This window comes from Drosophila ananassae, chromosome 2R (assembly GCF_017639315.1).
Source record: "Drosophila ananassae strain 14024-0371.13 chromosome 2R, ASM1763931v2, whole genome shotgun sequence".
NCBI lineage: Eukaryota > Metazoa > Arthropoda > Insecta > Diptera > Drosophilidae > Drosophila > Drosophila ananassae.
The window spans coordinates 7,485,577-7,500,179 of record NC_057928.1 but is presented as its reverse complement, the minus strand read 5'-3'; the positions used below and the strand labels follow the sequence as shown (position 1 = coordinate 7,500,179).

The following is a 14,603-nucleotide window of genomic DNA, read 5'->3' as shown; positions in this document are numbered from 1 at the left end:
CTTTCAACTGGTGTACTTTTGTTAACGGGTTGGAAACAATAGATCGGTCTAATCTATCGATTATATATGGATGAGAGAGTGTTACAAAGATACAAAGCAAAACAGTTGAAAACAGGTTGTTGGTTTCCAAATCAAGATAAGTGTGTGTTAGGGGGGTGTGTGTGTGTGTGTGTTATAGAGCGTGTGTTAACTAATGCGTTAAGTGGTACAGGAACTGAATTCAAAACTTAAACAAAAAAGGATAACTAGAAAGTAAAGTCCAACAACAAAGACCAAAAGACAGAGAGATAGAGTTAGGAGTAGTTAGATAATTAGAGATAGTATGCGAGAGAGCGCTTAACGGTAACAATAATAGAAAGGTACAAAGTTCAATTAGTTTGTACCATTTTCACTTCTGAGAGCGAGCTGATCGATAGCACATACATGGTGACTCCGACTTCGACAGGAGGTCCTGCAAACACGTATTTTATAGTAGGTGTTATAAAGCTATTTGTAAAAATTATGGTTGTTAGTCTCATTAGTGATTCTCAATGGTTTATATATTATTTAAATCGCTGCGCCTCAACCACCCCTGCGCCTAAACATTTTCGATTCATTTCATTAAACCGGGCTGTGCCCCCATTTGCGTTTCGTTCAAAGTCGCGTTGCGTTTTGGGTTTGCAGTTTTGCATTCAACTGGGTAAGTGTGACTAGATTTCTACATTCAGTGTCCGCAGATTGGTCTACTTACCACCATAATTGGGTCTTACTCTTTTGTCGTAACTAACACTAAAGGAGTCGAGGATAGCGGATATGTTTACGTCCCCCAGCATGCTCCCACCGCCGGTTCTGCAAAGAAAGAAAGAGTTTTCATTTCATTAGTGAGCTCCTCAAACCAGTTCAATTCAATTCAATTCAAGAGTCAACAATGCAACCCATTTGTCAGGCAACGCAAATGGAATGAGAATCACTGATGTTGGTAAATACAGTGGAGCTTCTTGAATAGGGACTATAATGAGATAACATTTTGCTTCAGCTGTAGCCTATAGAAACTCTATTCTAAATTCTACTTTCTCTCTGAAAATTTACCACGAAAATTTCTGTTGATCTTAACTATGCTTTACTGTACTGGTTGAAACCTTAATGTTTGCTCAAGCATTTGTTGCTGTGCATCATTTTCAAGCGTGTGTGAGATTTCTTTTTTTTTTCTGCGTGTGTGCGCGTGGTTGTGTGTGGCAGGACTTTCAGCGTTTCCTGGAAAAAGCGACTGACAGTCAACACAGACATTGCGCTTGGCAGTCGTTGCAGGTTAAGTGCCACTGTGTGGGTGCAGAGTGTAGGCCCAGAGCGTGTGTGTGGGTGTGTGTTTGGGCTTGTGCTACTTTCGCTTTATGCGGCATCAAGTGCGCCCCAACACGAGCGTTTGTATGTAATATTTATTGCATGAGCCTGGCAATGAAGGCACAGGCATACGTCGCCAGTTGACTGCCAGGCGAAGGCACTTCAATGCCTGTTTATTTGCGTCTATTCTACGCTAAACTGTGCTATTAAAGCGCGTTTGTTGTTATTCCAACTCTGCCAGAAGCCAGAAATCCATTGGATACACAGCTCAGACTCGGCTCTGCAGGGTCTTTGGATGGTGGAGTGGGTGGTTGAGTGGGTGGTGGGAGGAGAGGTAGCGCTCACCCTGCGATGTGGTGAGCAAAATCACAATTTAATAAAAGTTGCGCCTGCAAATAAACAGAAACAACAGCAACGGCAACGGCAACGGCAAAGGAAAAGGCACAATTTTGTCTCTTAAGCGCGCGTGCGCGTTTTTCGGGAGTTCTGTGTCTCATTTCGCTGGCATGTGTCTTGTTTGCTTTTCATTTGGCACATCGGGTATATATTTATAGATTCTATAAATATATATACATACCTACATGTATAAATAAATATATGTATATGCGTGTGTATATATATTTTGCCTAATTTGCACATTCACCAGTCAATTGTTGTGGCTGATTTGATATGATTTTAATTTTGCAGCCCACAAAAGTCGGCTATAATTTTTGTAATCAAGCCTGGGCGTGCCACGACCCATACTCTCTTCGCTCGTCCGCTCTCTCTTCCTTCGCCCCTAGCCACCAGCCCCCTTTCTCCTACTTTCACTTGAGCTTTAACCCAAGTCGATTGCGGGCCATTGTGTATACGCAGCGTGGGCATCAAAGCAAAAGCCGACGGCAAAAATGGCAGCGTGTTTATAAATATACTCGTACATGAAAATACTCTGTTGCTATTGTTGTTGGGTTCTTTGCGGTTTTTATTTTTTGGTCCTGGTCCTGTGCCTGGTTCTCTGCCTGGGCCTCTTGTCTGATGTTGATAATGAAAAAGTTTTGATTGCTATTTGATTTGAGTTTTTGATTGGGTGTTTGCTTGCGTACAATGCTGCGTATGCGCAATTTTTGCCGCTGCTGTGGGTTACGATTTTTGGTCGTAACCAACCTCTTTCTGCCACACGCTCTACACTCTACGCTCTACGGTCTACACTCTAGCCATTAAAGTTTAATTTATGCACTGCTGCTACTTTGGCTGGCAGGTGCTGTCAATAAGTTTTTGACAGCCTGCAATAAAAATTACTTGAAGGACGCGCCAAAAACTTTTCGCCAACTTCGCTTATGCCGCTCTATTCCCAGGGCAGTGGAACGTGGCGTATACGTAATATGCAAATGTGTTCCTTCCACGGCTAAGTGAAACTAATATTATGCCCAACGTATTGTCAAATAATTTATGCAGCCCCACACTCACACACTCACATGCGTGTATAGTAGTAGTGTGTGTTTGGGGCATGCTTGTCGTTAAGTGCACTAGAAAATGTCAATAGGTCGTACTTGAGGCGTCAAATATTTGCCTATTGATCGAAGGCAGCTAAAGAGCACAAAAATACGATAAGAGCCCGGGCTCTAGTTGCCAATCGCCAGAAGTGTTGCCTCTTATAGGATTATGCAGTGGAAGAAAAATCCTTTGCCATCCGTTTATCAAAGTCATCAGGATCTTAGGTCCTTAATGCCCCAAGAAGTGCATTAGCTTATCATGCAGTAAACTATACTTTAAATTTCTTTATTGGTGCAATATTAATGGCCCACCTCACTCGCCCAAAACTCCCAATTGGCCAGTAAATTACTGCCACATATTTGTCGTTGTGTAGGTGCATTTGTGCTGCATCTGGCATGCAATTAGCTGCGCGCACGTAAGTGGGAAACAATTTCTGTTTTTCCAGCTAGCACTTTGGGCCAACAACAAAACGGAAAACAGCCATAAAAGAAGCAACAACTGAAGCAGAAGGGAAGCTAGGACCAGAGCAAAAAAAAAAAGAAAAAATATATATGGCAACAAAAAAAGTAAGTAAAAAAGTAAGAAATATACGGTAACAGAACCGTAACTGTAACAAAACCAAAATGCAAAGTCATGCGCACGACAGCCAAGCCCAAAACGTGTCGCCTCAAGTGCCACGCCATCTTATCGCTGCCCACAGTTTGTTGCCTTATCTTGAGGCGCTGCACGTTTGTAGTGTGCCATTGTATGAGTAAGTCACTGTGTGTGTGTGTGTGTGGGTGGGTGTGGCTGGTCAGTAAGTGTATGGGTATATGTATGTGTTGTGTTGTGTCCTGTGAGAAATATTGTCGTTATTGTTTGTTGTCGTTCTCGCTGTCGCTGTCGTTTTTAGTGGCACTTTGAGTGCCAGCCATTACGTATACGCTGCGTTGGACACGCGCCATTGCATAAATTCAAGTGAAACGTTAAAACAAAGCGGAAATGCGAAAACTACTAGCAAATATTATCTTTCTTTTAGCGTTTTCTTTGTCTTCATTTCTGCCACTGCCACAGCAGCCGCCTGCTGTCTCCGTTTCCCCTCATTTCCCATTTCTTGGCAGCTGAGAAGCTGGAAAAACTGAACCAAACTGAAGCAAACTGAGGAAAACTGGAGAAACTGGAGGAAACTGAAGCAAACGCCAACGCAGAGATAAGCAAAAGTTGGTTTAGGCCTTTCTGCTGCGCAGTAAAGCAGTGTCGGTGGGTGTCTGTGGGTGCGTCCAGCCTCCCAATTCCCTATTCCGGCCCTACAGCCGCCCCGGGGCGAGTGTGAGTAAGCGATTTTTAATAAAGTGATAACATGATGCCTGACAGCCGCCTGACAGTCGCTAAAAATAAACATATCCGCTTAATAAGCCAGCAGCTAGCAGCCAACAGCTCCCAGGATACACAGGATGGCCGCCTGGACATGAAAACATTAACTATTATGAGCTATCCGAGCCAGTTGGGCAAGTTCAGCCACGCCCCAGTTTACGGCCATGTTGGCTACACTGGGCCGTTATTTTTGGGGTTTGTGCTTAAATAAAACTTTTAATAATGGGTTGAATGGGCATCTCAAGTAATATACTAACAGATATACCTGTAGAATCCTTTAATAATCATTTTAAAGTCTTTACTATAACTTCCAATATGATTTGAAAATATGTAAATATTTTGTCGTTTCCCATTCTGATTTTTTGACCACAAAGGTGACTCTGAAATTGGTTTTCCTTTTGCCATTTCCCATTGGTTTCCAATCAATTATTTTAGAAATTTGCACGCTGCCTTGCCGGAAATATCGTTTGGCCTTTTGATTAAATTAAACCCAAAACCCAATCCCAATCCCAATTCCATACCCATTCCCATTTCGTATTCGAGGTGAGGTAAATGCATAAAAAATTGAATTGCATTGGCAAGTCCTTGACATTTTGCAAAATGAACAGCAGGACTGTTGGCTGGCAGAAGGACCAGAATCAGGCGATGCCGATGGCGATGGCGATGGCGATGGCGATGGCGTTGGGCTAAGGCGCGGATATCTCTCGCCTCCAGGCGGGCCAATAAAAATAGTTGTGCCTCGGCCCCTCGCCGGGATTGTGTTAGCGGGGCAAATGTGAAAAAAATTAGACCTGCCTTGTCGGGGGCTTTATTAAATATTTGAAAAGCAGATGGAAGCATGTGGAATGGCGATTGGCAAGAGAACAAAAAAAAAAAAAGTGAAAAGAAAAGAGGTAGAAGGCAGAATGGTAACGGCTGGGAAAACACAAGCATCCGAGGAGGCTGCCGTTTGTAGATATTTTCAATCATACTCAAAATGTGAAGGAACAACAATTTACGCTCAATGACACTCGACGGCGAGCTGTTGATGCAGCTGCCCCACAAAAATACAAACACACACACACACACACGGACACACACATATACAAGTATATGGGGGCAAACTCAAATAGTGAGCCCGAACGACAGGCGGTCTTTGCTTTTGTCGCTGCCACTTTGGCATTATCTGCTATCAATAAATTCCAAGTGAAGTGGGCACTTGTGTGGCAAGTGGAGCACAACGGGACACCCAGCAGGGCGTGGCGTGGCCTGGCCTGGTAGAAAGCAGAAACAGGCAGGCTAGGCAACGGGGCAGCCAGGCAGCAGGCAGCCAGGCAGCTAGGCAGCGAGGAAGCCCAGCAGCCCGCCGCACAGGAAGTGGCAGCGTGTAAAGTGAGCAAACTGTGTCGCTCTGGCCTTTAACCTTTTTGTGCTTGAGGGGAGCCAGAAAGGGAGGGAGGCAGGGGCAGTGGCAGGACTTGGCTGGCAGAATGGGATTGGGGCTGGAGGGTCCTGGGGACTTTGACTCGGCAAGGCTGTCATTTTGTGTTGCATACTTTGTGGCGGCGCCTGTGCAATGTTGCATGAAAAAGTAGCGTAAACTTTTGCTCCATCTTTGGAGGCCTTTGCCTTCTACACTGGCTTTGCTTTTTTGCCACTGCCACTGCCTCTGTCCCTGCCTCTGATTCTGATTCTGACTTTGTCGTTGCCAGTGGCTGCGGCTGTGGCAGTGCCTTTGCCTTTGCCTTTGCCCCAAATAAACGGCCTTAGAGTCGCTTGACTTTTGCCACGACATTTTCGATTTTGGACTTCTTGTTACGCTACAACTGTGCTCCAGCCGAGCCACATATAAGCCACATCATGCCACGTCGCGTGTATCTCCGTGTCCTCGTCTGCGTTCCCAGCACGCGATCTTGTAATCCTATAAACGTGCATTTGTACCCCAATCGTTGCTGCTGCCGCATTCGAATTCGTACTCCGAACTCGTACTCGGAATCAGATTCGGATTCGGATACAGAGTCTAGAAGCCAACTAGAGGAGGTCCTGCCACGTCCTTCCACCTACATTGGATTTGCCTAATTTGCCAGGTTGCCATGTTATGCAAATGTTTGTGCCTAAATATTTACTAATGAGCGCTAACCCAAAAAAGAACAGAAAACGGAAAAAATAGGAGAACCAGAGCAACGGCTCTGCATAATTTGTGTGATTAAGTTGACAGAACGCCACAGTAGCTGACAACTAATGCCACAATTGCGGCAATTTCTTTGCGTTGTCCGAATGTGTTGTCCGCTTTTGCGGTTATTGCGGCGGTGGTGGGAGGTCCTTTGGGCCACCATGGCAAAAGGACCTCCCTAGAGGGTAACAGCGGGCGTATTGGTTCAGTGGCTATCGCGTTGACAGCTGACAACTGTCAATCGTTGAGGACCATAACTATGGCACCATGCCGCATGCCACCATGCCACGCCATGCTTTCCAAAAACAGTGTTACTGTGACTGTGTGAGTAATTACAAGACCATCGAATGGCAGTTGTCATTTTTCAGTCGCTGGTGCTGGCGTTAGTGCTGCTGCCACATTTTAATGACTGCCACATGCAAATGTGACAATGACGATGTAGATATGGCCAGAAACTCCAGCTAGTGGCCTAATAAATGGCCTGCACTTATTCAAGCTGTCGAGTGGAGCAGTTTTCCGTTTATTCACTGCCAGCCACGCCAAAATGGCTAACTGGCCAACTGGCCAACTGGCTGACTGTCATTCTGGCTAATTAGCGAGGCCGACAAACTTTTGAGCGCATTTTGCAGCAAAATGATTTGAATAATCATAAATTACCATGAATTATGGCCCCAAACAAACACCTATGTGGCACGCACCTGTCGCTTTGGGGGTCTGCCTGCCACACCAGGCTGGCCCACTGCACCAAAGTGTCAGCCCCGAAACAAATTTATTGTTATTATAACTGCCCAACTATACTTTTTCTTTGTCCGGCAAAAGTTTTTCGGGGCTGTAACTTTTTGGGGCGGGTGAGTAGCCATGGCTAACCATTATTTGGCCATAATTTAATGCGAATTAGAGCCGTGGTCGCCCCTCTATGATGTTATTAGCCTAATTGATAGTTCTAAATGTCACTAATTGAGTAAATGCCGTCGAACACCCAGAGTGCTCACACTCTCAGTTCTGAATAAGGATTCTGAATAATTATGAGTATGGATTAGAATTGGAATACTTACGCCGCTTGTACTGTGTGGATCCTGTTTTTGTGGCCCGTTTCCTGGGCGATCAGGGCCATGTTAATCGCCAGCCAGATGGTCAGCAGCGGGGTGCGGGGCAGGTTAGCCATCCTGGCCAATTTCTCGGTTCTTGAATCACTCATGGTGGTGCTGTGATGGAAGTTTGAAATTTCGGGACTTTTTTTTTTTTGGTTTTTTTTTTCTTCTGTTTTTTATTGGGGAGCGTGCAAAAGTTTTCTTATTTAAAATTGATGCCGTGGCTCTTTGTAGTTTTGCATTAAAAATTGATGTTTTTTTTTTTTGGTTTTGTTTCTTTTAGTTGCGTATAAAGTAAAGTTGTAGTTGTTTGTTTGTTGGTTGTTGTTGTTTTTTGTTATTAGTCAAGGTTACTCCTTTAGTTGTTGCTCCGCTACTTGTCTCAGGGCACAGGCTCCTTATCCTTCCTTCCTTCCGTCTCCGTCTCCGGCGCTTTTTTGAAGTCTCTCAGTCAGTGAGTTAGTTGGTTGTTTTTTTTTTAGGCAGCGAGGCATTCAGTCAGTACTTCAGTGCATGTGTGTGTGTGAGTGGTGGTGCTCAGAGTGGTGTGTGAGTGTGAGTGGTTCCTTCGACAGTCTCCAAATATCTCCAGATCGCCGACAGTCGATCCTGGTGCTCTCCCGTTCTCTTCTCTTCTGTATCCTTTTTTAGCTCCTGCTCCTTGCCGCATTAATTGCTTCACTCTGCTTTTCTCGTAATCAGGTTACTTCCTGTCTTTCCAGCGAATCTTTCCTTTTTTTTTTCTTTCGCTTCCCTTGCCTCCTTTATTTACTTTTAATTACTTCTATCCTGACGAGATGCCCGCTCGTGTGCCAGTGTTAGTGTGTCAGTGTTAGTGTGCTTGTGTGTGTGTTTTATTTAGTTAGTGTGTGTGTGTTTGTGTTTTTGTTGGTGTTGGTGTTTGGGAAATGGGAGTGTGAGCGCTTTTGCAAATTCCTTGAAATTGAGCCTTTCGTTTGCTGCTTTCCTCGTTCTTCCTGCCTGGGATGCTGCTTCTGCTTCTCCTTTCTACTTATGTCCTGTGGGGAATCCTGGTGTTGTTGTTGTTGGTTCTTGGTTTCGGGGTGAGTGCGGGCTTGTGTGGGCTTCTGAGTCAGTGTGTGCTAGTCGAGCTCCAGCAGAGTGTACATGGTGATATCCCGCTACGAATCGCTCTGTTCACCGCTTTCTACGCTCTTCACCCCGCTCACTCATTAATAATTACAAAATATCCGCACTGTTCATGGCTGCCTCTACTGCTTTTCTCTTGTTACTTTTCGGTTTGCGGGTCCAGGGGTCCTCTTCAGATTCAGATTCAGATTCAGATTCAGATTTCCTATTCCGAGTTCCCAGTTCCGCTGTGGTTTTCAGTTACAGTTTCGGTTTCTGTTGCAGATACCCCCCCTGGTATGGTTCTGTTCTTTTTTTTTTTTTTGTTGGGTTCTGTCGGTTTCTGAGTTCGTCATCCAATCGGACGCTCCATCTCATCGCTCGTTCAATAATTCTGTGTCGATTTTTGTTGATTTTCGTCCAGCATTCGATGTTGTTTGGTTTATTGTTTCGGTTTCTGTTGTTATTATTGTTTCCCGTGGGCCTGCAACCTGGTCGCTGTTGTTGTTGCCGATTCTGCCGAAGTTGGTGATGTTGCAGGCGACTTGGCTCATTTTATTGGTTTCGCCTTAACTTTTGGCATTGTTTTTGACTAAAATGTTAATGCGGCTTCTACGCTTTCCGGGGAACTATGGGGCATACTTTCTAGCTTAAGTCTTATCTTAGTTCTTTGTCATTAACACTAAAAATTTGTGGAATAAATAATAAAATTAGTTTTAGAAGATTTTACTTTAGTTTCTCTTGATGTTTTAATTGCTTTGTGATTTATTATCCAATTTTATATTCACTTTTTTGTCAAGTTTTTCTTTTTATGATTTTTTTTTTGTAGTTACGAACAAAGAACTCGAATCAGGGCGCGTCGCGTTTTGCTTGAAAATTTCACGCTACTTCTAAAGAACATCCTCGCACACCCATACACGTACACGCAAACTAATTTATACACACGCATACACCGACATACACGCACATACACACACGGACACAGACACAGACACAAACACAGACAGAAGCAGAGAAGCGGACACGGACACAGACACGGACACTTTTGTATAGATTTTGTCGAGCTGCCGTTTCTTGTGAAGTTTTCTCCTTTTCTGGTTTTCTGGGTTCTCTTGTACCGTCTCTGTATGCCAGTGAGTTTTTCGCCAGCCGCTTGCGTCCGTTACATTTTCTCAGCTGAGCGTTTGAAAACCGTTTGGCAGGACATCCACTGGGCTAGCAGTCAGTTGGCCAGCTAGGAGCCGAGCCGAGCAGAGTCGTCTTTGCAGACAGAGAGAGAGAGTCGGCCAAAAATAGCCCGAGCCCGAGACCGCGACCGAGCCAGAGCCAGAGCCAGAAAGTGTGCTACATTTTCTGCAAGCAACCAGCCAAAAAGAGAGTGAGAGCGAGAGAGAGGGAGAGTGCTCTCACAGGACCTTTTGTGGCACCTTGTGTTATTATCCTTTCTGGCTTTTTGCAGAAATGTCACCGTGCACTCTCAGCTCTGGCAGGCAAGGCAACCCCGGCAGTTACACTCTGTTTAGCATAAACGTTTGCTACTTGGCTCCAAAGTCCTTTCTAGCCAGTGCCTCCTTGCCCTCCCCCGCCCCTCTTTTCGGGGCCCCTCCTGGCCCATATGTATCATCTAGAAGTGTGTGTGCGAGTGAGTGTTAGTGTTCCTTTGTATTGGTTTCTGTTTTTATAAATATTTCGCATGTGTTTTTCCCCCACAGCACATTTGATTTGTATGCCACTTTTTGTCGGTCTTCTGGGTTTTTGTCCTTTTGCTAAATTTCTCGCGTTTTCCTGCACATTCGCACATATCTCGTTAATTGGTAAGCATGCGTTTTCTTGTGCCTTTGCTTTGATTGCTTTTTGCGGCAAATCCAACAAAAAAAAAAGAAAAAAAACAGGACAAAAAAAAAAAGAAAAACAGAAAGGATTTGTCAAGGCAACGGGTGAGCGGGAATGAGCATTGTTTCCTTCTGCCTGTTCAACTTGACAAAGAAAAGCGAGCTAAGGCTCGGGCCTGGGTATGTAAATTCCATATGCATATAGTCGCTTTCCCCCCAGTATTGTCCTTTAGTCCTTTCACTCTCTCTCCTCTCTCGCTCCCCTCGTGGGGGATATGTGCATATTTTATATTCAATGATAAGAGTTTGACATTAATTAAAATGGCAAGAGTTGCGTGTGTACGCTCACATTCGACATTTTACATTTCACTTGCAGCTCGAAAGTCAGAGGGAAATTTATGCCAGAGCCTGGAGACTGAAGACCGGAGGAGCAGAGGACCGGGAGACCGGAGGACCGACCCGCTTTTATAAACCGCCATTGTTTGGCTTGCATAAATACTTTCATATTGTATGCGAAACGACGACAGTTATTAATGAGTTTTGGCCTCGCCATGCCCTCCGATCTCCTCCGGCGCCCAACCTCCTCTACATATTTGATGGCCCACAACAAGGCCTTTAAATATGCAGTCCTTAACTTGAACTTGCATACTTAATGCGCCTCCGGCAACTTTCTAATTACTTAATACGATTTTACAGGCAAACCCTTTTTCAGGGTTTCAGGCTCCCAGGCCCCGAATACTCGTAATATATATGTATGTGCTTTTGGCCAAAAACTGATTAAGTATCCGCCAATAAAACTAGAGGAGTTCGTTCAGTTCAGTTCGTTAACCCAAACGGCTCAATAAATGTAAAATTTTAGCTTTGCTCACAAATGGAAATTATGGATCCTTGAGTGCCGGGCCCAGAACTGTGCTCAGCTATTCATTAAACGGAAGCCAATTGAGGGGAAACTACACAGAAAGAAATAATTAAATAATATGTGAATAATAATAGGAACAAATAGGAAAGAGAGTATAAATTCTTTTATTTAAATCATGGCTTATCTTAAAGAAATATTAAAAATAAATGGGAATTAAAATAAAAGTTAATAAATATTAAAAAATAATACAACATAATTTGTTTCTGTGCCTGGCTAGAGACAAGGCCAGATTTCATAGTCAACTGGCATTCAAATATTCATGTGCAGGGCTGAAATCGGATAAGACTTTAAGCCATTAACCTCGTGGCCGCTGTCATCCTCAGGATCTCTCGCTCGCGCCCTCTCTTTCTCTATGGTCATCTCGCTCGGTCTTGGTCCTGGTCCTGGTCCGGGTTCTGGTGCTGGTCCCTCTCTAGTGCCCTGTTGATGTGTGGCTGGGCACGTTTTTGGCAATTAAAAGCATATGCGGGCTAGGCCGCCTCCTCACTTCCCACTACCCACTCCCCTACTTCTCTCGGCTCTCCTCGGGGCTAATCAACGAGGCCGCCCCACCAATTTGCTTCAAAATTAAACAAAAGCAAAGGGCGTGCAAAAAACGGGTGGCCCAGGGCGGGCTAGGAGGTGGGCGGGGCAGGAGCAGCTGCCAAGACGATGAAACTCACGAAGACGTAGCGACGCTGCCTACCACAAGCAAACAAACGAATACACACGCAGACGTCTGCGAATTCGCTCACCCACACATGCTCACACCCATACACACACACACACACACATACATACCGCACACTGCAGCAGCAGCAGCAGCAGCAGAAGGAACAGACTCCTTTTTGCCGTTGCCTTTTGTATTTATTTACTGCTTTTTTCTTTGACTTTGCGTGTGCCAGGACATGTGTGTGTGTCTTTGTGTGTGTGTGTGTGTTGGATCTTATTCGATTCATTCTTTCTGTTTCTCTGGCATCACTTTACTTAATTATAATTTTCATAATTTATCCCTGCACTAATCGCATAGTATCGGTATTTAAACATATATCCAGCGTTTCTCTCGCTTCTCCGGGCTTTGACTTTCCACCACGCACACTCACACTCACACTCGCAATCGCACTCGTAGTCACTCACACACTCGCGTTCTCTACACCCACAAATGTTACGCCTTTTCCCGAGACGCGTTTGCCAAAAATTCTCTTTGATTTTGTGTATTTTTTTGTTCGGGCTTCGCTAATTTATTGGGGTCAGCTGTCGATTGCACGGGTTTTTTTTTTTAATTTTTGTTTGAAATTCTTTTAATCGGTTTTTGGAGATTTTTGTTTTGATTTTTTTTTAATCGCCATTTGCCATACCAAAAAGATTGGGTGGAAAATGTATCTATGCCTGGGCTTGTGGCAAAAAATTTTTCCGATCCGCTCGGCGTTAACGACTCGACTCGACTCAACTCGCTCACGGACTCAGCTCGGGCGTGTTTGATTTTTTTGCGGAGACCGAGACCGGAGACCGACTGGCACAGTGGCACTTACATCACGAAGCCGCGAAAATTCAGGGTGCGACCGTTGCCGACAGGACACGACGAGCATTGCCACTCAAACACAGGAACAGGACATTCTCTCGGTCTCTGGCTGGGAGTTCGGTTTTTTGGAATTTCGGGATTTTGGCATCGAGAGGCGACGGAGAGCTTTTCGGTATCGCACTGCTGGCACAGTTGTTGTAGGTCTCAGTTGGTTGCCCTGCTCCAGAAGTCCTGCAAAAGGACTATCTGTATATGTGTGTATATATGGATTTGGTTATAAGCACACGCAACTGTTTCGCTGGGACGCTGGTGCGTGTGTGCGCTTTTGTGTACAACCGGGAATCGTTTTGCCTCCCACTGCTCCTCCAACTTTCTCGCACACAAATCAACATAAATCAGCTAAATCGTCAGGATACAACACACTTACACACACAGGACAGGCCAGGAGGATAGGGTAGGTGGATAGGCGGTTGAGGGGCGGTGAAACCGAAGCACTGTATTAGTAGTAACACACGAGGGCTGAGCTGCAAGCACAGGGCTGGCGTGCATAGAGTGCACTACTGACTACTGACTGGATCTCATGGCGTATGCGTAATGCAGTTGATGGTCAAATCTGTTTACCCATGACTGAGCAAATTTTGACTGGGCAAACTTCATTTTATCCAGCTGCCTCATCACTGAAATTGAACTTGATGTTTGGCATATGTAATCCACACACACACCCAACACCCAGATGGCGGCCCTATCACAAATATTACATCATAATCTCGGTGCGCTCAGCTGTAATTAAATTGGGATCAGCATATAATTACTAATAATAAATACACCTGTACATGTGGTCGGAATTGATGGCACTGCGAGTGAATAATATTTTTGAATCATTCTGACAGCATAAATATTATTAATGAAAGGCTGTAATCAGGAGGAGATGGGAGAGTTAAGTACTTTGTGGATTGGCTATCCTAAGGATAGGATCAAATAAACTGTTAGAAGTATCTGCTAGAAGCCCATAGCTTTAGCTTAAACTGGTTCATCCCCGAAGACCTCTATTATTCGAACCTCAGGTGTTCGATCGACATTTATTCCATTTTATTGCATTATTTTCGAGGCAAGCCAATTAATGATTAAAGCCAGCTTAAAACGATGAATCGAATAAGATTTAAATGACGCGATATCTCGGCAATCCCAATGTATCTCCTGCTGTCATATGCAGTAATGGCTTTTAAAATATATATCGCAAGCCATTAAATACATTTCCGTTCGGGGACCGGCCTCAGACACACACATGTCCTCGCTGGTCCTCGCTATACACGGAGAGTTAGCACACAAAACCAGTTGGCAAATGGACATCCAGGCGGCCATTTTGTGGCCACAGGACAATGATGTGGAAGGCAGAGTCCTGCGAGAAGTGAACTGCGAGCGTAGGGCCAGGACCAGTCCTTTGCCAGGACGATGTCAACCAAGTTGACTTTTCGATGCGCACTGCTGATTTTTTTTAATAAGCATAAATTTTGGCACGTAAAGCAATATGGGTAAGCCGCAGACACACACATACACACAGTCAGACTAACACCCACACACGCCCAGTTATGGCCACCAGCCACTTGCCTCTTGCCACTTGCCCCATGTCCCTTGAAGGGCGCAAATTGATTGAGTCTGCCGTTGTCATTTGTCGCTGTGGCGGTCCCAAAATTTATGAAAATGAAATGCCACGCAGCGCTTTTCCGCTCTTCCGCTTTTCCGCTTTCAGCTTTCAGCTTTCGGCTTTCGGCACGTGTGTGTATGTGTGGAATCCTGGCTCTTTTTAAGGCTCTGTCTGAAGCCTCACTCCCTGAGAGCTGGCTGCCTGGCTGCGTCAAATTAATGAAACACA

General features: G+C 44.8%; 1 protein-coding gene across 2 annotated transcripts in view; it reads right to left on the bottom strand.

Moving 5' to 3' along the window:
* LOC6506224 (gamma-aminobutyric acid receptor subunit beta) overlaps nt 1-12,706 on the bottom strand; it is a 33,482-nt gene extending 20,776 nt beyond the window's left edge. The window contains exons 1-4 of one of the 2 annotated variants that reach the window (XM_032453595.2): nt 12,567-12,706; nt 7,354-9,160; nt 731-828; nt 384-451 (exon numbers count right to left, since the gene is read on the bottom strand). In XM_032453595.2, coding sequence (XP_032309486.2) covers nt 384-451; nt 731-828; nt 7,354-7,496 — 309 coding nt within the window. In that variant the 5' untranslated portion in view covers nt 7,497-9,160; nt 12,567-12,706. Of the gene's footprint in view, nt 1-383; nt 452-730; nt 829-7,353; nt 9,161-9,596; nt 9,687-12,566 lie in introns of those variants that run through there. The other variant, XM_044714857.1, reaches the window with a different exon arrangement.
* Nucleotides 12,707-14,603: the final 1,897 nt, after the last annotated feature.